This window comes from Labeo rohita, chromosome 13 (assembly GCF_022985175.1).
Source record: "Labeo rohita strain BAU-BD-2019 chromosome 13, IGBB_LRoh.1.0, whole genome shotgun sequence".
Lineage (NCBI taxonomy): Eukaryota > Metazoa > Chordata > Actinopteri > Cypriniformes > Cyprinidae > Labeo > Labeo rohita.
The window spans coordinates 33,843,472-33,870,593 of NC_066881.1; the positions used below are offsets into that span (position 1 = coordinate 33,843,472).

The window sequence follows — 27,122 nt, forward strand, 5'->3', positions numbered from 1 at the left end:
TGTACTGACGACGTGCGAAACGCAGACCAACACATGTATGGAACGCGTCAGCAGGATGGAGCTCGCTCGGCACGAACCCCAATCCATCCGTTTGTTTAACGGGAAAAGAGAAGAGAATAGTGTGGTATGATGAAACGGGTTTGCAGCTGTTGAGGCGGACGCGTTGCGCGTGGATCAACGTGAAAGTTATCAGCGGGAACGCGCGTGGAAAGACTGGATTTAAAGGGCCAGCAGCACGCAAACGCGAAGATGGAAAGATGCGCATCGGTTCTGGATCCAGATCCCGATAAACAGTATTGCGAGCTGTGTGGAAAGATGGAAAACCTTTTAAAATGTGGCCGCTGCCGGATTTCCTTCTACTGCAGTAAGGAACATCAGAAACAGCACTGGAAAAAACACAAACTCACCTGCAGAGAGGCTGACAAGACCAAGACTGTGGCACAAACTCCACATCAGCTGGAGAAACCACCCGATCCAGATAGAAAAGATCTCAACAACAGAACCGAAAGCTCCGAAACTGACAGCGGTGCCACCAAACCCAAACCCCAAAGCCACAAACTGGCCACGGAGTATATAGTCCCATGTATGAACAAACATGGCATTTGTGTAGTTGACAACTTTCTGGGTGAAGACATCGGGGTGTCCATACTGGAGAATGTGAAAGCTCTTCATCAGACTGGTAAATTTACTGACGGACAGCTGGTGAGTCAGAAGAGTGACTCTACGAAGGACATAAGGGGGGATAAAATCACTTGGATCGAGGGGAAGGAGCCTGGATGCGAGAAGATCCGCTTCTTGATGAGTCGCATGGATGACCTGGTCAGGAATTGCAATGGAAAAATGGGAAACTACTCAATAAATGGAAGGACTAAAGTAAGTACAGCTTGGATGGTTTAATAACACAGACTCATCATTGTCTTGAATAAATTTAAGTGAGTAACTGTGTGCAGTGTCAGTTCAATCTGCTGATTTAAAGGGACAGTGCCCAAAATGATATATTTTTTAAACCATTTTATAAAAAATGAAGTGCATTTTTAATAACAGAACACAAAGCTCTTTTATAACACCGCAGTTCTTCAAAAAAGTCCATAGTTTTGTAAAAACTAAAATCAATGCAAACACCCTTTTAACATTGCATTCAACTTTTTGCTCAATTTTATCTCTTCTGCTAATGTAAATGGCCATTTTGGCATTACCCAAAATGAAATTTAACAGCTGACGCTTGTTATTTCATTTTTGAATATTTAAAACAGAACATTTGCACAGAAAACTTCACATTAAAACAATTTAAAATCAAATAAAGGCTTAAGAAGGTATGAAAAACAGTCTCTCTCTGAAATCAAAAAGGACATTCATTGCTAACATCTGGATTTAAAACAGAAAAGCAAATGCAGATCTGTCATTTACTCAACAGTACGTCTCTCCAAAGCTTTATGCATTTCGTTCTTTCTGCTAAACACAAAACAAGATATTTTAAATAACCAAACAGTTTTGGTTTCCATTGACATCCATTGTAAGTTAATGAAACCAACATTTGTCAAAATATCTTCTTCTGTCTTCCAAAGAAGAAATATTCTTTGCCTGCACACTTTAGCCATGTTTTGTTAAAACTAATGCAAAACCTTATTATTATTATGATTATATACAGTATCAGTCAAAAGATGCATCTGCTCATTGTTTATTATACGAGTTTCCTTATTTTAGAGTAATAGTAAAATCACCAAACAACACAAATGGAAGGATGGGGATTGCATAGAGACAAAAAAATGAAAAACTTTATAATTCCAGCTCTGCACAATGTTGACATTCTCTCAACCAACTTTCATAAGGTGCATCTGAAACTGAAGGAGTTCACATGCATGCTTTTCCTTCTCTGTCAGCTTGTTTTCACTATTAGATTATTATTATTAGATGAATAAAGCGATGGATGCATATTTTTGAACACACGTTACATATATTTTAAATGATTTAATACAATATACTTTTTGATTTGCTCTCTCATCTGGATTTAAAACAGACGTAAAAGCAAATGCAAATCTGTCATTTACTCACAAGTCTGTCGTTCCAAAGCTTTATGCATTTCGTTCTTTCTGCTAAACACAAAACATGATATTTTAAATAACCAAACAGTTTTGGTTTCCATTGACTTCCATTGTATTTTTTTTGTCCACACAATGGAAGTCAGTGGAAACCAACATTCTTTAAAATATCTTCTGTCTTACAAAGAAGAAATATTCTTTACCTGCACACTTTAGCCATGTTTTGTTGAAACTAATGCAGTAAATGTATTAAAATCACCAAACTACAAAACAACACAAATGGAAGGATGGGGATTGCATAGAGACAAAAAATGAAAAACTTTGTAATTCCAGCTCTGCACACCGTTGACATTCTCTCAACCAACTTTCATAAGGTGCATCTGAAAATGAGCACATATCACAAATATTTTAAATGGTTTAATACAGTATGCTTTTTGATTTGCTCTGTCATCTGGATTTAAAACAGAAGTAAATGCAAATGCAAATCTGTCATTTGCACCAAGTCTGTCATTCCAAAGCCTTGTGCATTTCGTTCTTTCTGCTAAACACAAACCAAGATATTTTAAATAACCAAACAGTTTTGGTTCCCATTGACTTCCATTGTATTTTTTTGTCTGTACAATGGAAGTTAATGGGAACCAACATTCTTTGAAATATCTTCTTTTGTCTTCCAAAGAAGAAATACTCTTTACCTGCACACTTTAGCCATGTTTTGTTGAAACTAATGCAAAATCTTTTTTTTTTCTTCTTCTTATTATATACAGTATCAGTCAAAAGATGCATCTGCCACTGACATTCTCTCAACCAACTTCATGAGGTGCATCTGGAACTAAAGAAGTTCACATGCATGCTTTTCCTTTTTGACATGCATGCTTGTTTTCACTAGTATGCACACGTTTACTTGCTTGCATGATTAACAAAAAACAGAAATTTAATTTTTTGTGATAGATGCATATTTTTGAGCACATATTACATACATTTTAAATGATTTTAATACAGTATTCTTTTTGATTTGCCCACTGTCATGTTGTTTCAAACCCATATGACTTACTTTCTTCCATATAACACAAAAAACATTGCATGTTTTACATGCAATGAATGCATAATGGCTGCCAAGCTCCAAAAAAAAACATAAAAAATGTCACACGTCCTTAATTGTTTGATTAACAAAGCCAGAATTTCAATGTTATCAGACTGATGCTGATAATCTTGGCTGATAGTTACTATTTATTATAGATGTTTTGTGACTTATATAGTTAATTTCGGATGCAATTATTGTGAAAGCAACGTGTGAGCGACTTGGAAACTATTTCGGTTAAATTTAGTGCATAATTTCCACAGTTGCTTCATCTTTGCCATTTTTCTGGCAAATTGTGATTTATTCCTTTATTTTTGGGTTGGGCTGGAAAGTAATAGTTTCTGCAAAGAAAATTACAGTGAGTATTTATAGTGAAATTCTGTGCCTTTAAGCTTTGTGCAACAGTTTCGCTTTTTCATTCTCACATATCAATCTTAAAAACAACAGCACAAACACTGCAACGCCAAGGTCATGGGTTTGATTCCCTGGGAATGCATTAACCGATAAAGTGTGTATCTTGAGTGCAATGCAAGTCTGCATTCATGTAATTTATAGTTTTGTTATTCACTTGACTTGATTATGTAAACGCAGATCTGTGAACAAAAACATTGTTTACTTTATTTGCCCTGACAGCCCATGCATTTACAAAGTAATAATAAACAAATAAATAAATAAAACCGCAGGTGTAAAACACTAGCACTCAAATGTCCAAACACACTTGATTGAATTGTTTTTTTATGGTTGTAATTACTTTCAAATGTAAATGATTGTGCTTAAATGCTTGAAATATGTTTGTAAGCTTTATTTCTCTACAAAACAATGTTTTTAATGCTCAAGTTGGAGCAGATGAGAGAAGCATCATCATTAAATATGCAGCATACACACAAACTCATTCAGGAGTCTTTAAAGCATCTCAAGAAGTTTAAAAAAAATAATAATAATAATTTGTGACCTGGGTTATGATCGTAAATTAAACCATAAAAGCTATTTTATTATTTGAATATAAATAAATAAATAAACATTAACTGAAATGAAGTAAAATATAAAAAATATTATTTTTGCTAAGTTTGTTGAAGTGATAAAATAACTCAAATTAAATAAATTAAATACAAAATGTTACTTTAACTAAAATTAAAGTTTACTGAAGAAACTTATTTTAGTTATTTGCCAAAGCAACACTTCTCATTTTTGTTTCATTAAATTCAAAATGCTACAATAATTATCAACTATAAAAAATAGTTACTTGAAATAAAATAAATGTTTTTTTTTTTAATTGAACAGATTTTATTTGTTAGTTGCCAAGGCATCATTTCTATATTAAAATAAAAATAAAATCAAATTTAAAATATAACCAGAAATAATATATATATATAAAATATAATATAATATATTATATATAACAAAAAATAATAGTATATCAGTGAAATAAATACTTAAAATAAAATAAATGTTAACTCGTTTTTTTTTTTAGAATTAAACTTATTTGTTATTTGTTAATTGCCAAGGCATCATTCTATTTTGTTTTTAAGTTTTGTACATATTTTTGTAAGTTGAACTACTAAAATAACTAAAACTAAATATAAAATAGATCTAAACTATAGACATATAATTAAAAAAAAGTAATAAAAATGTCAAAAAAAAAAAATATATATATTTAAAAAAAAAAATGAAAATATAAAAATAAAAACAAAAATATTACCAACAATTATAACAGGATTATTATAACTGAATTATTAATTATTTGCCAAAGCAACACTTCTCATTTTTGTTTAAAGTTGAAGTCCTAAAATAACTATAAGCTATAAAAAATAGTTACTTGAAATAAAATAAATGTAAACTCATGTTTTTTAAGAATTAAACTTGTTTGTTATTTGTTAGTTGCCAAGGCATCATTTCTATTTTTTTTTTTAAGATTTGTACATATTTTTGTAAGTTGAACTACTAAAATAACTCAAACTAAATATAAAACAGATCTAAACTATAGACATATAATAAAAAAAAAGTAATAAAAATGTCAAAAAAACCCACAACACAATTATTTTTAAAAAATGAAAAATATAAAAATAAAATTTAAAATATTACCAACAATTATAACAGGATTATTATACCTGAATTATTAATTATTTGCCAAAGCAACACTTCTCATTTTTGTTTAAAGTTGAAGTCCTAAAATAACTATAAGCTATAAAAAATAGATACTTGAAATAAAATAAATGTTTTTTACAAATTAAACTTATTTTATTTGTTATTTATTAGTTGCCAAGGCATCATTTCTATTTTTTTTTTGTACATATTTTTGTAAGTTGAACTAATGAAATAACTAAAACTAAATATAAAATAAAACTAAACTATAGACATCATTTTTAAAAAAAATTTTAAGTAATAAAAATGTCAAAAAAACACAACACAATTATTTTAAAAAAAATGTAAATATAAAAATACAATTTAAAATATTACCAAAAATTATAATGATACTGAAATAACACACATTTGGTCACAAGATTCCCATAATTCACTCAGAAATAAAGCTGTCACTGGGGTGGTGCCTTCATAAAAAGTACACTTTTGTACTTTATTTACCATTAAAGGTACATATTAGCATTGAAATGGTACATATTACCACCTTTTGAAAAGGTGCCACCCCAGTGACAACATGTGCCTTTTTCCTGAGACTTAACATGTGGTGTAAATTCAGAGTTTGGTGACTTCACTATAGTGTAAAGTAGCCAGAATACAATCTGTGGGAGTTAAAGCCACATTTGCATTTGTATATCCCTGTTTTTTGTGCATGCAAGCCTCTTTCAAGTTTTTCCTTTCGTGTGACCTCCGATCTCTCGGGTCGGCCTCCCTCTCACTGTCCCTGAGTATATAAGAGTGACTGACCCTCAGGAGGACGGGCCCATCCCGCCGCCGCTAGCCCACCCTTTCTTTCATATTCAAGGACTGCAAATTACCATGCGAGTTACCTTGATGTTTAGCGCTTTTCTGCAGTCCTTCAATAAGCCCACAGTTAAATCTTGTTGCTGTAACCAAGGTCTCACAGGTCTTGTTTTTTTTCTCTGGTATTTAACTTTTATTTAATCGAGCGAGTTAAGTCTCCGTGCCTCTTGTCTAAAGATTTAGTTTGGCAAATATCTCAGAGTTAAAGAGATTAAAACAAATCTGTCAAGCTCTGTAGCTCTGCCAAACCACACAGATTTCTAATCGCACTCACTCTCTGCTCAATTCCTATTAAATGTGACCCAGTCATTAGGGTCCTTTTTTTAAAGTTAGATTTTTTTTGAGATGTATAGCTGAATAAATTAAAAAAAAAGAAAAAAAAAAAAAAATATTGAGAAAAATCACCTTTAAAGTTGTCCAAATGAAGTTCTTAGCAAAGCATATTACTAATCAAAAATTAAGCTGTGATATATTTAAGGAAGGAAATTTACAAAATTTACAAAATACAAAAATGTGACTTATTATTATAAATATTATATTATAAATATAAATAAAATTTTATAAATATTAGCGCTTAACCAATGTTATTTTAGTATAACTGAGATACTTTTATAGTTTTATTACTTTTTATTATTAATAGCTTTCCATTTTTATTTAAATGTTGGTAGTTTTTCTTGTCATTTATAATTTTTTAATTAATATTTAATGAATTGTTTTATTTATTTATTTATTTTTTCAGTTTAAGTGAGTTTAGAACATCAAGTTAAACTAAATGAAAATGAGAAATATTTGTCATTTTATTTAAATTTTAGGTACTTCCAGTAATTTTAGTTCAGCATTTTTTGTCATTTATACTAGTTTTTTAAATTAGTATTTTATTTTTTATTTCAATTTTTTACATTAAAAATATTTTTTATTGATTTTTATTTTAGTTTGAGTTATAAAATATGTTTAGGCTTTTTTAATAATTACAACTATTTTTAAATATTATAAATTACAATTGTTTATACTATATTATATATATTTTTATATTATAAAACTATTATAGTTTTATTAGTTTTTTATAGTAGTACTAGTTTTAGTAGTTTATCTTGTAATTTATACATTTTTTATTAATATTCATTTTTTAATTTAAATTTTTTTACATTTAATTTTTTTTTTATTGATTTTTATTTTAGTTTGAGTTATAAAATAAGTTTAGGCTTTTTATATTTGCAACTATTTTTTAATATTATAAATTACAATTGTTTATACTATATTATATATTTTTTATATTATAAAACTATTATAGTTTTATTCGTTTTTATTAGTAGTAGTACTAGTTTTTTTCTTAGTAGTTTTTCTTGTAATTTATATTATATTTTTATTAATATTCATTTTTTTCAGTTTAAAGGAGTTTAGAACATCAAGTTAAACTAAATGAAAATGAGGAATATTTTTATAATAATATATTTATTTTTATTTAAATTATAGGTAAGTTAATTAAATTAATATTCATTTTTTTAATTATTTTTTTACATTTAAGAATCATTTTTATTGATTTTTATTTTAGTTTGAGTTATAAAATAAGCTTAGGCTTTTTATATTTAAAACTTTTTTTCTTTATTATAATTATAAAACTATTATAGTTTTATTAGTTTTTATTAGTAGTACTATTTTTTTTGTAGTTTTCCTTGTAATGTAATTTTTTTTATTCATATTAATTTATTAATTTTTTGTTTGAGTTTAGAACAAGTTAAATAAAAATGTGAAATATTTTTCATTTTTATTTAAATTTTAGGTACTTTTAGTAATTTTAGTTCATTTTAGATCAGTATTTTTGTCATTTATACTAGTTTTTTAATTCATATTTTATTTTTTATTTAAAATTTTTACATTAAAAATATTTTTTTATTGATTTATTTTATTTTGAGTTATAAAATAAGTTCAGGCTTTTTATATTTAAAACTATTTTTTAATATTATAAATTATTTTTATATCTTTTTTATATTATTTATATTAATTTTTGTAATAGATTTTTTTCAGTTTAAGTGAGTTTAGAACATCAAGTTAAACTACATGAAACAAGAAATATTTTTCTTTTTATTTAAATTTTAGTCAGTTTTAGTGATTTAAGTTCACTATTTTTTGTCATTTATACTAGTTTTTTTAAAAGTAATATATATATATATATATATATATATATATATATATATTTTTTTTTTTTTTTTTAAAAAAATGAAGAATTTTTATTTAGTTTGTGTTATAAAATAAGTTTAAGTTTATAACTTTTTATATTTTATCATCTCTTGATTTTGACAGTATGTTTTCATTGTATATCAAAAGATCAATGAAAATAATATTATTCTCATGCTAATACTGGTCTGGTTTTTGCCTTCATTTTCTGTTTTAGTGTCTCTCTCTCTTTCTGCTCTTTGACCATGAATGTTTCATCACGTTATATGTGTCTGATATTGTACAGCACGTCTGAGCCAACTTCATGCATTTCATTACACTGATAAAGGTCAAGCAGAAATACAATTATCAACCATGCAGTGACTTGCACAACTCTCTCTCATGCTTATGATGAATGCATTTTCTCAAATAGGCGTTACATTTATTTCAAATTATTGAATGCATTTAATTTGTATTATTTACTCACCCTTCTTTCTTGGCATTAACTAGCATTTTTAAGAAAAAGACATTACCATTACCAGCAGCGTGAACATTCATCAAAACTTCTCCTTTTGAATTCCACAAAACAAAGAAAGTCACAAAGGTTTGACATGACATGAAGGTTAGTAAATGATGCTGACAGCCTCTCAGATTCGACTCTAACATGTGACGTGCTTTTATGGTATGCTGCATTACAATAGTCTCTCTGTGCACTTCATAGTTTGTGTGAGTGGATCTATGCAAACAATGCATATGGAGAGAGTCCTGCTTTTACTGACTTCTGACCTAATTTGCTGGTTTGTGCAAAGGGGAAGTCATGTGGATTTGGCTTCAGAAGGCTTTGGCTGCTTTTAACTTTCTCATACTGAATCATTTCGCAACCGAACAGTCAATGAGGTTTATGACGCACATGAAGGGAAAAAAAGACTGTGTCACTTTAGGATTTTTTTTAGGTGATATCAAGCATAGCTTTGGTTATTTATCTAATGCATTGTGTTTAAATGTCTTTTGATCATATTTGGAGAAATGAAGCATTGCATCACTTGCTCACCAATGGATGTGAATGGGTGTCCAGAATGAGAGTCCAAACAGCTGATAAAAACATCACAATAATCCACAAGTAATCCACACCACTCCTGTCCATCAGTGAACATCTGTGAAATGAAAAAATGCATGCTTGTAAAGAAACAAATCCATCATTAAGGCGTTTTAACTTCAAAGTGTTGCTTCCAGTAAAAAAAAAAAAAAAAAAAAAAAATTTAGTCTTGCACATCAATATCCACCCACATTTTTTGGGGGACTTTTTTGGCCAGACCACTTTTTCACTTAAAGTAATAAAATAAAAATAATAATAAAACATAGTGATGTAAATAATATGCATGAGTTTAAATTCATCATTTAAAAAAAAAAATAATAATAAAACAGCGATGCAAATAATATGCATCAGTTTAAATGCATCATTTAAAATAATAATAAATGGTAATGCAAATAATAAGCATCAGTTTAAATGCATCATTATAAAAAATATTAATAAAAAATAGTGATGCAAATAATATGCATGAGGTTAAATGCATCATTTAAAAAATATAATAAAAAATAGTGATGCAAATTATATGCGTGAGTTTAAATGCATAATTAAAAATACTAATAAAAATAGTGATGCAAATAATATGCATGAGGTTAAATGCATCATTTAAAAAATATAATAAAAAATAGTGATGCAAATTATATGCGTGAGTTTAAATGCATAATTAAAAATACTAATAAAAATAGTGATGCAAATAATATTCATCAGTTTAAATGCATTATTTAAAAAAAGTGATGCAAATATGCACGAGTTTAAATGCATCTTTAAAAATAATAAAATAGCGATGCAAATAATACGCATGAGTTTAAATGCATCATTAAAAAAATAATAAAAAATAGTGATGCAAATAATATGCATCAGTTTAAATGCCATTTAACAATAATAAAAAAGTTAAAAACATCTTGATGGATTTTGTTTCTTACAATCACACAGCTTTTGGCTTCACAAGATGTTAAGTGATGTGCTGGAGTGGTGTGAATTATTCGTGGATTATTGTGATGTTTTTAAACAGCTGTTTGGACTCTTAATCTGATAGCACTCATTTACATCCATTTGTGTGCAAGTGTTGGAATGCTACATTTCTCCAAATCTGATGAAGAAACAAACTCATTTCCATCTTGGATGGCCTAAAAGTGAATAAATTTGCAGCAAATTTTCATTTTTGGCCCAACTATTCTTTCGAGCTAACTGCTTGCAAGTTCCTCAGGCAGAAATCCAAGATCTGCCTTGAGAAGAGACACTGTTGTTTTGGCAGTTTGCAGCTGTCGGGTGAATAGGAAAAGAGGATGCCGGAGGTGGTGGTGTGTGTCATGGGAATGCCAAACATGTTAAAGCATAATCGTTAATAACTCTCTCCTGTTAATATAAAGTAGAGCCAAAGCCCTTGTGACTTAATGTCTAGACTGCTGCTCATGTAGATCATATCAGCCAGCCTTCAAAGAGCCAAGGCTTTCAGGGTAATAGCATTCTTGCAGTTTTTGTTGACGTCTTATGGTTGATGGTCGATGGAGTCTTGATCTTTTGTTCTTGCTTGTGCATAAACCTGCCTTTGGTCTCAAAATATAACTTTTTCTGTCTAGTGTTAATGTGTAAGGAATTAGATTTTCTAGCCTTTTTTTCTGCTTTTTTCAGTACATGGCGTGTCACTGGCACTTAAAGTGAACATTATCATGTTCTGCATGGGTTAAGCACGCTTCGCTGGTGTTTGCAGTGGCTTTCTTCAGGTCATCCTCCTTTTCCTCCTACTTAGGAAATGATTGTGTCCTGAGGGACTCTGTAAATTTGCAATAATCACTCTAAAATCAAAAATATCCAGAGGCATTATGAGTTCTGCTGAGACTTCATTAAAGGGATAGCTCACCAAAAATTCAATCTTCAAAAGTGTTTTTTCTTTAGTTTAGCAAAAGAAAAAAATCACAGATGACAAAATTTAATAACCTTTGTGTGAACTATGCCTGTTAGCATTTAGGCTCAGTTTCTTTCCTGAAGTTTTCAAGATTTGTCCTAAACTAAACAAAAGAAGAAAAAAAATGATGCAGATAATATGTATCAGTGTAAATGCATCATTTAAAAAAGTAAAATAAAAAAATAGTGATGCACATAAAATGCATCAGTTTAAATGCATAATTTAAAAAAATAAAAATAGTGATGCAAATAATATGCATCCGTTTAAATGCATCATTTAAAAAATAATAATGAAAAAATGATGCAAATAATATGCATCAGATTAAATGCATCATTTAAAATAATAATAAAAAATTATGCAAACAATATGCATCATTTTAAATGCATAATTAAAAAAATACTAATAAAAATAGTGATGCAAATAATATGCATGTTTAAATGCATTATTTAAAAAATAGTGATGCAAATAATATGCATCAGTTTAAATGCATCATTCAAAAAAAAAGTATAATAAAAATGTTGATGCAAATAATATGCATCAGATTAAATGCATCATTTAAAAAAACAGTGATGCAAATAATATGCATCAGTTTAAATGTATCATTTTAAAAAAAATAATAAAAAATGATGCAAATAATATGCATCATAATATGCATATAATAAAAATGATGATGTAAATAATATGCATCAGTTTAAATGTATCATTTAAAAAATAATAATAAACAATTATGCAAATAATATGCATCAGATTAAATGCATCATTTAAAATAATAATAAAAATGATGCAAATAATATGCATAATTTTAAATGCATAATTTAATAAATACTAATAAAAATGGTGATGTAAATAATATGCATCCATTTAAATGCATTATTTAAAAAAAATAATAAACAATAGTGATGCAAATTATATGCATCAGTTTAAATGCATCATTTAAAAACATGTTTTGATGCAAATAATATGTATCAGATTAAATGCATCCTTTAAAAAACAAATAAACAGTGTAATTTGTTTTATACAAGGAAAGTTAATCCTACCAAATAATCTGAAAATATATCCACTGTCGACACTGACTTTTTAGTTTGTCAGTTTATTACCATTATGTTTACTTGATTTATTTTTAGAGTTTAATTTGAGTCAGCGGAGGTTAGCTGAGAGCGCGGTTTGTATCGGACACAAAAATAAACAGTGGCGTGAGGCTAGCTGTGCTAAACTTCTCTTATCAAACAATCAAACCAAATATTATTGTTTCAATAATCAGTTGTTTTGGAGGACCCTAAAAGCTTTGATTGTCCATAAAATGCTTTATCAGCGAAACAAATGTCCTTTTTTCGTCTGCCAGCTTAATAATGGCAAGTTGCATGCCAAGATCTTGGACAAAGTGATCTCGTATCGCAGACTGGCAGATTTTGGAGCTACTAATGCAGGCAACAAGCTGAGTTTGAACGCACTGCAAGTCATTTTGAATTAACAGCTGTTCCAAATGCATAAATGCAAAAGACGTCAGTTTCCATAATAACGCTTCCTACAGTGAAAACGGTGTTTGATCTGTGCAGATTTCTCTCCTGATTCAGACCAGACCACTTTTTCACTGGAGTAAGCGTTGTTATGGATTATGGACTCATCATATTTGAAGTTAAAACATCTTAATGACGGATTTGTTTCTTATAAACACACAGCTTTTGGCATCACAAGATGTTAACCGATTGACTGGAGTGGTGTGGATTACTTGTGATGTTTTAGCAGCTGTTTGAGCTTGTATTTTGAGGTACATCTAAGCCATTTCAGATGGTGTCTTAAGGTTATATGACAGTGCCATGATGCATCTCACTAATGAGGGATCCTGCTGCTGGGGTTTTATGGTTCGGAGGGCAGGAACTCTCTTAATATTCCGACATCAGCTCAAACTGGCTGGAATGTAAACAAAAGCCCTCAGGGGCCGGATCGGCCTGTTAATGAGGCTGTAAGGAATGCGGAAGAATGACACCGCTAGGATGGAGCAACGGCCACTACACCCACATAAACACATCCTTTACTGTAAGGGCCTGACCGTACGTTATCTTACTCACATCCATGAGAGATATCTGGCATTTAGCTGCGGCACATTCGCCTGTGTGAGTCAGAGCTGCGCTTTTGAGCTGTATATGCGACTTGCAGAAATGCAGTTTTGTACACAAAGACCTAGTTTCTGTAAAAAGGTCCTAGTAAAAATGCTTTCTGATTTAATGCATTTATTGAAAAAAACTTTATGAAATAAATTAATGCATGGACGTGAAATAGTGATTTGAACTGAAGTATAAAATGTGTGTACAATTCATTATACATAAATATTTAAAAAAAACCGCAATGCCAGGATTGACCAATCGGAATCAGGTATTGCAGACAACTGAGTAACAACTGACTTTAATGTAAGTTTAGAAAAAGCTTGTGAATTTGTTGATTAAGCATTTAATAATCTTAATAAAATCTTACTAAAAAAAAACATCATAAACATAAGTGAAACTTATGCAATAGAAAGTTTCTTGATTTTGTTTTTCATATTCACCTAAATAACTCATTTTTTAAACATTTGTAAACTTATTTTAAAAATCACTAAACTTGAAAAGTGTTGATTGTTGATGTTTTTCATATTCATGCAGATTATTATAATCATCGAAATATGTGTGATTTAAAGTGTGTGATTTAAAAACCACTGAACTCATTAAGTAAAATTCATGAAGTTAAGAATTTGTTGATTTTTCTTTTTCATATTCACCCAAAATATCTTATTTAAAAAAAATACCTATTTTTAATTATTTAAAAACCATTCAACTCATTAAGTGAAATTTATGGAATTGTGAATTTGTTGATTTTGTTTTTCAGATTCACCCAAATAATTAATATCTTATTTTAAAACATATATTTAATTATTTGAAAATCAATAAACTCATTAGGTGAAATTTATGGAATTGAATGAAATTTGATGATTTTATTGTTATTTTTATATATATATATATATATATATATTCACCTAAATAATAACTAATAATAAGTATTTTTTTTTTATTTGAAAATCAGTAAACTTGATAAAAGTTGATTGTTGATGTTTTTCATATTCATGCAATTTTTTTTTTTTCATAATCATTGAAATAATTAGTAACTTGTTTTTTAAAAAAATGTGTATTATTAATCATTTTCAAAAACTATTAAAATCATTAAGTGGAATTTATAATTAGATTTTTTTTTATTTCACCCAAATAATTAACTTCTTATTTTTAAAAAATGTGTGATTTAAAAATCACTGAACTCGTTAAGTGAAATTTATGGAATTGAGAATTTGGTGACTTTTGTTTTTAATATTCACTCAAATAATTCATATCTTCTTAAAAAAATGTTTTTAATGATTTAAATATCATTAAACTCATTAAGTGAAATTTATGGAATTGACAAATTTTAATAAATTAAAATTCTCTTGTCAAATTCGAATTCAGTTTTGTTTTTCATATTCACCTAAACAATAACTTGTTAAAAAAAAATAGTATTTTTAGTCATTTAAAAATCACTAAACTTGAGAGAAGTTTTCATATACATTTTCATATACATTCATAGTTTTTCATATACATACAAAAAAAAAAAAATTTTTTATCACCAAAATAATTAGCAACTTGTTTTAAAAAATGTATATTAATAATGTAAAAAACATTCAAATCATTCAATGGAATTTATAAATGTAGATGTTTCTTATTCACCCAAATAATTAACTTCTTATTTTTTAAAAAAATGTGTCTTTTTTAATAATTTAAAAATCACTGAACTCTAAATGAAATTTATGGAATTGAGAATTTGTTGATTTTGTTTTTCATATTCAGACAAATAATTAATATCTTATTTTACGAATTATTTTTAATTATTTAAAAATCATTAAACTCATTAAAGGAGAAGTCCACTTCCAGAACAACAATTTACAAATAATGTACTCACCTCCTTGTCATCCAAGATGTTCATGTCTTTCTGTCTTCAGTCATAAAGAAATTATGGTTTTTGAGGAAAACATTTCAGGATTTTTCTCCATATAATGGACTTGATTGGTGGCCCAATTTTGAACTTCCAAAATGTAGTTTAAATGCAGCTTCAAAGGCTCTAAACGATCCCAGCCGAGGAAGAAGGGTCTTACCTAGCGAAATGATCTGTCATTTTATTCAAAAAATAAACATTAGTATACTTTTAAGCACAAAAGCTTGTGTAGCACAGGCTTTGAGATGCGCGTCCACGGATCGTTCTTGAACGATTCGTTCATTTTGAACAAATCTTTAATGTGACTCAGGAAGAACGAGTCGTCGGAGAGTGATTCGTTCATTCGTGCATGCGCAACATCCTATTAGGTTCCTATTACTGGAATTAGTTCACCCGTTTCGAGTCTTCGGGTTTATCAAGTTGTTCGTTCATCTTATGGGGCTGTCACATGATGCTGATTTTGCTAAAATGAATGAAATGACTTAAAAAGATTCGTTCATTTTGTTGAACAAGACTCAAAGGTACGAGTCGGTAAAATGATCCGAACTTCCCATCACTACTACGAATCACGTCTAAGTTCATCGTCTGGCGAAAAACTCTTATTTTCTCCTACAACTTCAGAATCGTCCGACATCGTTGTAGCTTTTTGTTTGTAAACAGCGTTTGACTTACTTGCACTTTCTTAGTCTTTGCGCGTTCGTTTTGTAAACACTGGGTCGGTAGATCAGCGTGATCTTTCGACATGATTCAATAGTAGGTGAACGCGCATCCCAGAACCTGTGCAACTCGAGCTTTTGTGCTTAAAAAGTGTACAAATTTTTATTTTCCGAAAAAATGACAGATCGTTTCGCTAGATCAGACCCTTCTTCCTCGGCTGGGATCGTTTAGAGCCTTTGAAGCTGCATTTAAACTACATTTTGGAAGTTCAAACTCAGGGCACCAATGAAGGCCATTATATGAAGAAAAATCCTGAAATGTTTTCCTCAAAAACCATAATTTCTTCACGACTGAAGACAGAAAGACATGAACATCTTGGATGACAAAGGGTGAGTAAATTACAGTAATAGTGTTTATTATTAACATTAATAGTGTTTTTTTAAACAGTATTTTAATTCAGTTTTAAAAAAAGTTATTTAATAATCATTAAACTAAGTGACATGTATGGAGTTAGTCGCTGAAGGCGTCTTGAGGAAACACACACTATCTGCTGAAGTCGTCTCAGTCATTTGTTTTCAGGAGTTTTTACGGGAAGTGTGCGTGGAAGGGCCTGATGGGGGAAGGTTCATGTGTTTTTGTTTAGTCATTTGGTTTTGAAGTCAAACCCCTCCCAAGCGCTCCTATCGTAACTGACCCACGCCAACAAGAACACTTTTCACCGCCGGCGACCTAAGCCGTGATTTATCGTGTGTTTTTTTTTTTATCTAGTATCCTGTCCTTTTGTGTGGCAGGCCTCACACTTTCTCAGGCAGTGACAGATGCGTTTACCCATCTCCAGCTCATCTCTTCGGCCGCGGCCTCCCTCACGCGCCGCACGTAGCAGGATCATTAAAATACTGCTTCCTCTGGCAGGAGGCCAAGCATCCGGGGTTCAGATCAGTTCATCTCTGTCTTTCGCGCTCACACATGGAGGTGGAGGTTTGGCAGTGAGGGTTAAAGCACGAAATGTTGTGACGCTCAGGAAACAATTGCCAAGCAGCTGCCCCGTCCAGCCTTCAGGGTCAGACCGCCTGGAGTGTGTAAGACCAGTGCTTACATTGTCCTGGAGAAAGCTGCACCCATGTGCAATCAAAACACACACACACACATATAAAACTGTAGTACTGACTTGCATTGACTTGCAATTATATTTTTTTATATTAAGGGAAAACAAATCATTCTTAAATAATTAATATTTATTTATTACACTCAAATTAAATGTATGGTACATTTTTTTTATATATATATTGTGGTAGTAGTATTTGTAGTACTGACTTTACTTAATTATGTTTGCCCAGTATAATAGTATTAATATTAATAATATTTTAGGGTTTTTTTAATTCGTATTTGCACAAATTATTAAAAACTAAATAAATAAATAGTTTTAAAGAAGTAAAAAAAATAAAATAAAATAAAAAGTGTATTTAATCATTTAAAAATCATTAAACTAAGCATTGAATTATTTTTTTTTTATTTAACTTGTAAAGTATATTTACACATTATGGTAGTATTTGCACTGACTTAGTGAATTTGATAAATTTATAATTTTTTTTTCCCACAAATAAATTCATAACAAAAATAAAATAGTGTGTGGTTTTTTTTTTAGGGTTTTTTATTTCGTATTCGCCAAAATAACTAAACACTAAATAAATAAATAAATGTATTAATTAATTAATTAAAAAACGTAAAATAAATTAATAAAAAAAGTGTATTTTTAATCATTTAAAATCATTAAACTAATTAATAATTGAATGTAAAAATTATTTGCTTACTTATTATTTAATTACTTGTAAAGTATATTTACACATTGTAGTAGTATTTGTACTAAGTGAATTTAAATGTATTAAATAAAAAATATTTTATAACAAATTATATTCTTATTTTATAGCAAAATATTTTTGTATTCACACAAATAATTATTAACTAAATAAAGTGCATTTAAAATCATTTAAAAGTCATTTAACATGTCAACCATTAAAGAAAATGTATTTTTACTGACTTTAATTTATTAATTTTTTTTTCCAAATTAAATCCATAACAAAATAGTGTTTTTACATTTCTTTTAATTAATTAATTATAAACTAAATAAATAATTAATTATTTAAAAAGTAAAAAAATAAATAAATAAATAAATAAATAAAAACTGTAATTTTAATCATTAGACTAATTAATCATTACATTAAAGTTTATTTAACTTGTAAAGTGTATTTATACATTATGGTAATATTTGCACTGACTTTATGAATTTGAATTTATTAAATATAAAATATTGTGTAACAAATTATATTCTTATTTTAGAGCAAAATATTTTTCCATTTACCCAAATAATTAATAACTAAAAAGTGCATTTTAAATATAAATTTTTAAATGTATATTTTTTTTTATTAACTTATAAAATATTTAGACATCGTGGTTGTATCATGACTTCTTCAATGAAAAAAAAATATATATATATTTTATTTTTAGGGCAAAATATTTTTTTTTATATTCACTCAAATAATAGAAAACTAAAATAATAATAATAACAAATACAAAGTGTATTTTCAATACTTAAATAATCATTAGAATTATTAATGGTTAAATTAATTTTATGGACGTTTTTTTAGTTTAACTTGTAAAGTGTTTATAAATTGTAGTAGTATTTGTACAGACTTAAATTTATTAAGTTGTGTCTGTACTCCAGCAAATCTGTCGGCTTCTCAAATAAAGTATTAATTCTTTTATTAATGTTCATTTAACCTTAAATCCTTCCACATTGTAAACGAGGGAAATAACAGCAAATGCTGAGGAAACTGAGACGTATGTTTTCATTACGCACTTCCAGCAGATCGTTACCTTTGGCACAAGAGCGCGGGCAGGACTCTTGATGTTTGTAACAATGTAGCTATGTTTTTTTGTTAATGTGTGTAGAATGTGGAAGAACTGGCTTGATTTCTGATATGAGATACTGACAATGCTGATTTGACCTAAAAAAAAAAAAAAAAAACATCCTTCTCAACCTGTTGTCTCAAGAATAATATATAAAATAATATATATATAAATTTGCATTATGCATTGTATTGTACTGACTTAAATTTATTCCATTTAAAAAAATCTATTTAATTTAGTAATGTTTTTAAATTAAGGGATGGGATTTTTTTAAATTAATAAACTAATTTAATTATTTAAATAAATAATTAAAAAAATAATTTTAATAATAATCATTACACTTTTTATGGAGGAGTTTTTGTAAAGTATTTATACATTGTGGTAGTATTTGTTGTACTGACTAAAATGTATATATTTATTTTTCCAAACAAATTAATAACAAATCAGATGTTTATATTTTATGGAATTGTATAGATTAAAAAAAAAAAATTCGTATTTACTCAAATAATTACAAATAAAAATAAAAATAAATAAATATGAACTAATTAATTTTTTAACTTATTTATTTTTAATAATTTAAAAATCATTAATCATTAAATTAAATGTAAATTAAATGAAGGGATGTTTTTTTTTTTTTTCAAATGATAAACTTTTTTAAGAAATAACTTTAATAATAATTATTACACTCAGTTTAAATTTCTGGAAGAGTTTTTGTAAAGTATACATACTATTTATACATTGTGGTAGTATTTGTTGTATTGACTAAAATGTATTTATTACTTTTTCCAAATAAATTTATAACAAATCAAATTTTTATATTTTATGGAATTTATAGATATTTTATAGATTTTTTAAAAATATATTTTCGTATTTACTCAAATAATTAAAAATTATGTAAATTAAATTAAGGGATTTTTTTCAAATAATTAACTTTTTAAAATAGTTTTAAAAAATAACTTTAATAATAATTATTACGCAAATTAACTTTATGGAGGAGTTTTTGTAAAGTATTTAAACATTGTGGTAGTATTTGCTGTACTGACTAAAATGTATTTATTTATTTGTTTTTATAGATTTTTTTTTAATTATTTTTTGTATTTTTCATATTTACTCAAATAATTAAAAACAATAATTTTTAATTAAAATATTTTTTTTTTACTTTTAACTTTATAAATAAATAAATAAATAAATATTTATACATCATGGTATTATTTGTAGGAACTTCAATTTGTTAAATCTGAATTTATTAATAAAAAAATTGCATAACAAAACATGTTTTTTTTTGTTATTTCAGGGCTAAATATATTTTTGTATTCACCCAAATAATTAAAAACGTGGGATATGAAGCTTACAAATAAAAACTAAAAGAGCAACAATGCATTAAAAATTTGACCGTTTTGTCTGTTTTGTTCACAGGCGATGGTGGCGTGTTATCCGGGTAAAGGCACTGGTTATGTGCGTCATGTGGACAACCCGAACGGCGATGGGAGATGTGTCACATGCATATATTATCTAAATAAGAATTGGGATGCCAAGGTACGTAAATCATCTTTAACATCACGAGTTTTGATTTACTGTTAAAAGGGTGTGACTTGAACAAATCCCGTTGGACTTCTAATTTAAAGCATGATGTTTGGCTCATCTATTTTGGAAGATTTTATAGCTTTGTGGTTTTGAAAGCGTGCTGAATGTCCAGCGTCTGCTTACGTGCCGGTACGCCTGCAACATTTCAGCCTAATCCCATTAACCGCAGCGATTGCAATCTCCAGAGAAAACCAGGAGGAGAGATCCTAAAACAGCTCACCGAGTCACGAGGCACGAGACTAATTACGGGAAAAAAATGATGCTTCCCACACACAAACCATGCAATTAATCCAGTATACAGATTGCATAAATGTCCTGTCAAACTGTTTTTGAATACTATTTTTGTATGTCACGTTCACCGACTCCATTCCAGTTCTGTTTCGTACATAATCTACACCACATGTACTTTAGTTGCTTGGTTACACAGGAGTTTTGGGGAAAAAACAGGACATTTGAGTCTTACCTGCTGCCATGATTCTGTTTTCTTCTGATAGTCTTTGTTCAAGGCTGAATTTTAAGAAAGCACAAAGGATTTTAGATGAGTTACATGACAAAGTTTAATACTTAGAGTTAGTTGCCCCTGCTATACAACCACAAATATCATAAATCTTGAATTTCCTTTGGGAAAAATGAAGATAATTTTATGTTTTCCCCATTTGTCTCTTTTTCTTTTTATAATGTCATTTAATATGTTAATATTATATTTTTCTTAAATAATCTGTACTTGGCATTATTAACCATATTTTTAAAATTTGTTTGTAACTTTCAACTGATTCCTAAATATAATAATAATTATTATTAATAATAATAATATAATAATAATAATGTAACTGATGTGGCAATTACTATCTAATAATTTAATAAATAAATTAATATTTATTAATTTATTTACTTTTACAGTTTGTCAATTTTGCAGTCTAAATACTGCAAAAAATGCTTATTTTCATTATAAATATAAACTTTCTACAAAAACTGCCACATATACTATCCCATTAAGAATGTTGTATTATTTTATGTGATTACAATTATGATGTGATATGTCTGAATTATGCTATATCGAAAAACATGATAAAAATAGCAAGTTTATACAATTTAAAAAATAAAAAAGATAAATTCAGTCTCACGATGTTCTCAAATCAGAATGATAGTTATCTAAAACTAGAACCATAAATAAAAAAATGTTACTTGAAATCAAATTTCAAACTTAAAACTTTAAACTTAAAATATAAATATAAATCTTTACACTTTTAAACTTTAAACAGCATATAAAAACTTAAACTTCAGAGTTTAAGTTGATGTACTAAAGTAACAAACTAAAATAGAATTAAAATACAACAAAATTACAAAAACCTCAAGTTTAAATTAAAACTAAATTCAAAACATTAATAAAAACTGATACTAAAATAACTGTCCAAAAAGCCAAACCATTTCTCATTTAATGTTATTATATTTTTTAAATAATCTGTACTTGACATTAACCATATTTTTTAAATTTGTAACTTTTAAGTGATTCCTAAATAATAATAACAAATATTATTAATAATAATAATGTAGAAAATGACATTGCAATTACTACATTAGAAAGGGGATTAATTAGATTAATTAACTTAATTAGAAATTAAACTGTATTATTTATGTATTTTAGTTTTACACATTAGTTTGTATATTAGTATTTACTTTGTCAGTTTTACAGTCTAAATACTATACATTTTATATCCTGTTGCTGTGATTGTATATTTTAAAAAATAGAATTAAAAATTAAATATTATGAAGACAAATAAAAAACAATAAAAACAACAAAATTACAAACACTTTAACTAAAATTTTAATTAAAACAGAAGAAATAAAAATTAAAATGAATTCAAAATATTAATAAAAACTATAAATTATCTCAATGATACTAAAACAACAGTCTCAAAAAAGACAAATAATCTCTCATTTTAATGTTAATATTATATTTTTTTAAATAATCTGTACCTGTCATTATTAACCATATTTTTTTCATTTGTTTGGACTTTTAATTGATTCCTAAATAATAATAATAATAATAATAATAATAATAATAATGTGATAATGACATTGCAATTACTATTTTGGAATTTAAGAAATTAAATTGTATTACTTATTTAGTTTTACACAGTTTGTCAATTTTGCAGTCTAAATACTATAACTTTTATATGCTGTGATTGTATATTTCTTGGAAAAACTACATTTTTAAATTGCATTACGTTATGTTTTGCTCATTTTTTTTATAGAAAATAAATACCTTTTACACAAACATGCAGACATAAATACTATCCCATTAACAGTGTTGTAATATTTTGTGTGAAAACAATTATTATGTGAGACACCTGAATTATGCCATATCAAAAAAATATGATTAAATGATTGTTAAATGATGATTAAAAGTGTTCATACAATTTAAAAAAGAAAAATTATGCAGTGTCACGTTGTCTATGTTCTCAAATCAGAATGCTTATTTATCTAAAACCATAAAAAAAATTTTGTTACATGAAATAAAATTTCAATTTAAAACTTTAAACTTCAAATAGCCTAGAAAAACTTAAAAGATTTTAACTTGATGTACTAAAGTAAATAAAATTAAAATATAAATAAAAATTAAATATTATGTAGACATACTAAAAAAAAATACTAAAACATTTAAAATTTAAACATTTAAATTAAAACAGAAAATATAAAAATAAAACTAATTTCAAAATATTAATAAAAACTGATTCTAAAATAATAGTCTCAAAAAAAGTCAAATAATTAGTTTATTTGCAAAAATTATTTGGCTTTTTTTTGAGACTGTTATCTGTTTTTTGTTGTTTTGTTGTCAGGCATATGTTGGGTCATAATGATTAATGTGATGGTGTTGTATTCATATTAGGATAACTATAATAAACTATTTTTAAAGCGCGGAACAAAAAAAAAAAAACAATAGCTGCACTGCACAGCATTTTATAGTGTAATTCCCTAATGATTTTGTGATTCTGTGGCTGAACGCACATGCATACGTGAGCATTCACTATGTACCTGCATAAAGCGTGTGTCCAGCTCCCTGGAGAGAAACGTGCTGTGCGTGCGAGTAGCGCGGCCCTGCGGTTCGTACGTGTGAAAGGTTAATTCTCGCACCCTCGGCAGTCTGCTTCCCTGCGCTCGTGTACGGCTCTTTATCCAGTACGTGGCCTTTTCCTCTCGTCCCTCTTCAGGAAGGCCGCGCTCTGCTACCGTTTCCTATCCTAACCTCCTCCAGACCTGGCCTCTCATTGTTTGTGTCGCTCTGTTTTTTTTGCTAATGGAATTTATCATTATCACTAAAAAAGCTCCAGTCACGCACTGCTGAGTCGACTGTATTGTCAGTAGTCACGTTAGGGCGATATCACGTACTTTAATATGACTGATGATAATCGCATTAGAGACAAAGCTGGGGAAAAACTAAAATTGCATTTACAGTAATGCATTTACAATGCACGCCCATGGGGCAGAACATTTAAGAGAGTTTAAATGCAAAAAATGTGCAGCTTGTATTTTTGTTGAAGCGTGTATATTAAATTTGTAAAAGTTTACATACACCTTGCAGAATCTGCAAAATGTTAATTATTCTACCAAAATAAGAGGGATCATACAAAATGCATGTCCAGCATTTTTGTGTATTTGAACCCTTTCCGACAATGACTGTATGATTTTGAGATCCATCTTTTCACACTGAGGACATCTGAGGGACTCATATGCAACTATTACAGAAGGTTCAAACGTTCACTGATGCGCCAGATGGAAAAAACAACGCATTAAGAGCCGGGGGTGAAAACTTTTGAACAGAATGAAGATGTGTACATTTTTCTTATTTTCCCTAAATATCATATTTCTTTTCATTTAGTACTGCCCTTCAGAAGCTACAGAATATACTTACATGTTCCCTAGAAGACAAAATAAGTTAAATTTACCCTGATCTTCAAAATTCCAAAAGTTTTCATCCGCTGGCTCTTAATGCATCATTTTTTCCTCTGAAGCATCAGTGAGTGTTTGAACCTTCTGTAATAGTTGCATATGAGTCCCTCAGTTTCCTCAGTGTGAAAAGATGGATCTCAAAATCATACAGTCATTATTGGAAACGATTCAAATACACATGAATGCTGGAAAACCAAAGAATTTGTGGGACCTAAAGGATTTTTCTGAAGAGCCACGGGCAGTTTAACTGTTCAGGACAAATAAGGGACTCATGAACAACTATGACTAAACGAAAAAACAGCTGTGGATCATTCAGGTAACAACACAGTGTTAAAAACCAAGTGTATGTAAACTTTTGAACGGGGTCATTTTTATAAATTCAACTATTATTTTCTCTTGTGGACTATATGTAAACATCTTTCATGTGAAATGTCTTATGTCGGTACTAAACAAAAAATAACATGCATTTTGTATGATCCCTCTTATTTTGGTAAAACAAAACGTTTATCAGATTCAGCGTGTGTAAACTTTTGACCTCAACTGTAAGATCAGTAATTTGCTTGTAAATCTCTTGTTATGCTATTTAACACATTAGTTGTGGATAATTTTGGCAATGTTTAGTTAAAAACACAGATCAGGCCTACAATCAATCAGTTACAAAAAGAAATGCAAAACCTGTATTATTTAAATGAAAATAAGTTGTTAATATGGAATCTAAGATTTAATAATAATACAGTATCTTGAGTGATTTACAAGAATTTTTTGTAGGCCAGTGATAAAAAGTTTTAGTCAAATGTGATAACATTAACAAGCATTTTTGGGAAAAAGAAATCAAATTGTCTGGTACAAAGTTTCCATTGCACATGCTCTACTGTAAGCACAATTTTTGCTTGTTTTTACAAAAAGATTTTTAAACTAATTATTTTCTGTGCTAACTGATGTCATAGTCTGTATTTTACACATAAAACCTGTGCATAAAATCACACTGATTGTTTGTTGTGGGTATTTTTGCAATAATACTTTTAAATAAATACAATTTTATTTTTTAATGAATAAGCTTTCCATTGATGTATGGTTTGTTAGGACAGGACAATATTTGGTTGAGATACAACTATTTGAAAATCTGGAATCTGAGGGTGCAAAAAAAAAATCTAAATATTGAGAAAATCGCCTTTAAAGTTGTCCAAATTATGTTCTTAGCAATGCACATTAGTAATCAAAAAGTACGTTTTGATATATTTACGGTAGGAAATTTACAAAATATCTTCATGAAACACGATCTTCACTTAATAATGATTTTTGGCATAAAAAAAATAATAATTTTGACCAGTACAGTGTTTTGTTGGCTATTGGTACAAATATACCCATGCTACTTTCAACTAGTATTGTGGTCCAGGGTCACATTTGTTTAATGATAAACCTACATTTCTTTGTTATTTGTGTCTTCAGGAAAATGGGGGTGTACTGCGAATATTTCCAGAGGGTAAAGCTCAGTTTGCGGACATTGAACCCAAATTTGACCGCTTGGTTTTATTCTGGTCTGACAGACGAAACCCTCATGAGGTCCAACCTGCATATTCTACAAGGTCATTATCATCACTGGTGAATCATATGACAAACACATGTTACACATACAGTGAATTTTCTAGTCCTGTTTGATATCTCATAAACTTTGTCTTTCTCATTGTGTAGATATGCAATTACCGTATGGTATTTTGATGCTGATGAACGGGCGAGAGCTAAAGAGAAGTACCTAACAGGTAAGATCAATAGGATAGTTCAGCCAAAAATAAAATATTGTTATTATTATTTTCCGTGGAAGACAGTAGAAGGATTTAAACATTTCTTTATTTTAATATGAAAGCTCTAAAGGTTTTTAAAGATGTAGATTCATCAGATTTGGAGAAATGTAGCATTGCATCACTTGCTCGCCAATGGATCCTCTGCAGTGAATGGGTGCCGTCAGAATGAGAGTCCAAACAGCTGATAAAAACATCACAATAATCAACAAGTAATCCACACCACTCAAATCTATCAGTTAGCATCTTGAGAAGCCAAAGTCTGCTTGTTTGTAAGAAACAAATCCACTATTAAGACATTTTTTTAACTTTAAACCATTGCTTTCAGCTAAAATACAAGTCCATAATCCATAATAACGCTTCCTCCGGTGAAAACGTCCATCTCCTGTTGTCTCTCACATCAAAATTTGTTTAGAGCTGTTTTGGCTTTTAAACAGTGCTTGATCTGTGCAGATTTCTTTCCTGATTCAGACCAGACAACGAGGAAGCATTATTATGGACTTTTTATTTTATTTTATATTTATTTTTTTTATTTTAGTTAAAAACATCTGGATTTGTTTCTTACAAACACAGCTTTTTGTCTCTCAAGACGTTAATTGATGGACTGGAGTGGTGTGGATTACTTGTGGATTATTGTGATGTTTTTATCAGCTGTTTGGACTCTCATTTCTGACGGCACCCATTCACTACAGAGGATCCATTGGTGAGCAAGTGATGGAAGGAAACATTTCTCCAAATATGATGAAAAAAACAAACTCATCTACATCTTGGATGGCCTGAGTGTGAGGACCTTTTTAGCAAATATTTATTTTTGGTGAACATTTCCCAAACAAGCACATGAAAGAAATTCTGTCAAATTCTACGAGTAATGTTAGTTTTCTTATTTTCTTGTGTTTGTCTTTTTGAAAAGGTGCAGGTGAAAAAGGAGTGAAGGTGGAGCTAAACAAGCCGTCTGAACCAAGCTAATCAAATTATCATTAATCTGGACTTTTCCTGGTTACCCGCTGCGTGGAAAAAAAAGAAGAGC

General features: G+C 28.7%; 1 protein-coding gene across 2 annotated transcripts; it reads left to right on the forward strand.

Moving 5' to 3' along the window:
- egln1a (egl-9 family hypoxia-inducible factor 1a) lies at window positions 1-27,122 on the forward strand. Of its 2 annotated transcripts, none has more exons than XM_051126168.1 (5): window positions 1-873; window positions 20,178-20,297; window positions 25,746-25,882; window positions 25,989-26,056; window positions 27,012-27,122. In XM_051126168.1, exons 1-5 carry the CDS (start codon window positions 250-252, stop codon window positions 27,059-27,061), a joined length of 999 nt encoding a protein of 332 aa, XP_050982125.1. In that variant the 5' UTR covers window positions 1-249; the 3' UTR covers window positions 27,062-27,122. The 2 variants fall into 2 exon arrangements, with proteins under 2 accessions (XP_050982125.1, XP_050982124.1); XM_051126167.1 differs by having other exon boundaries at window positions 2-873; window positions 27,006-27,122.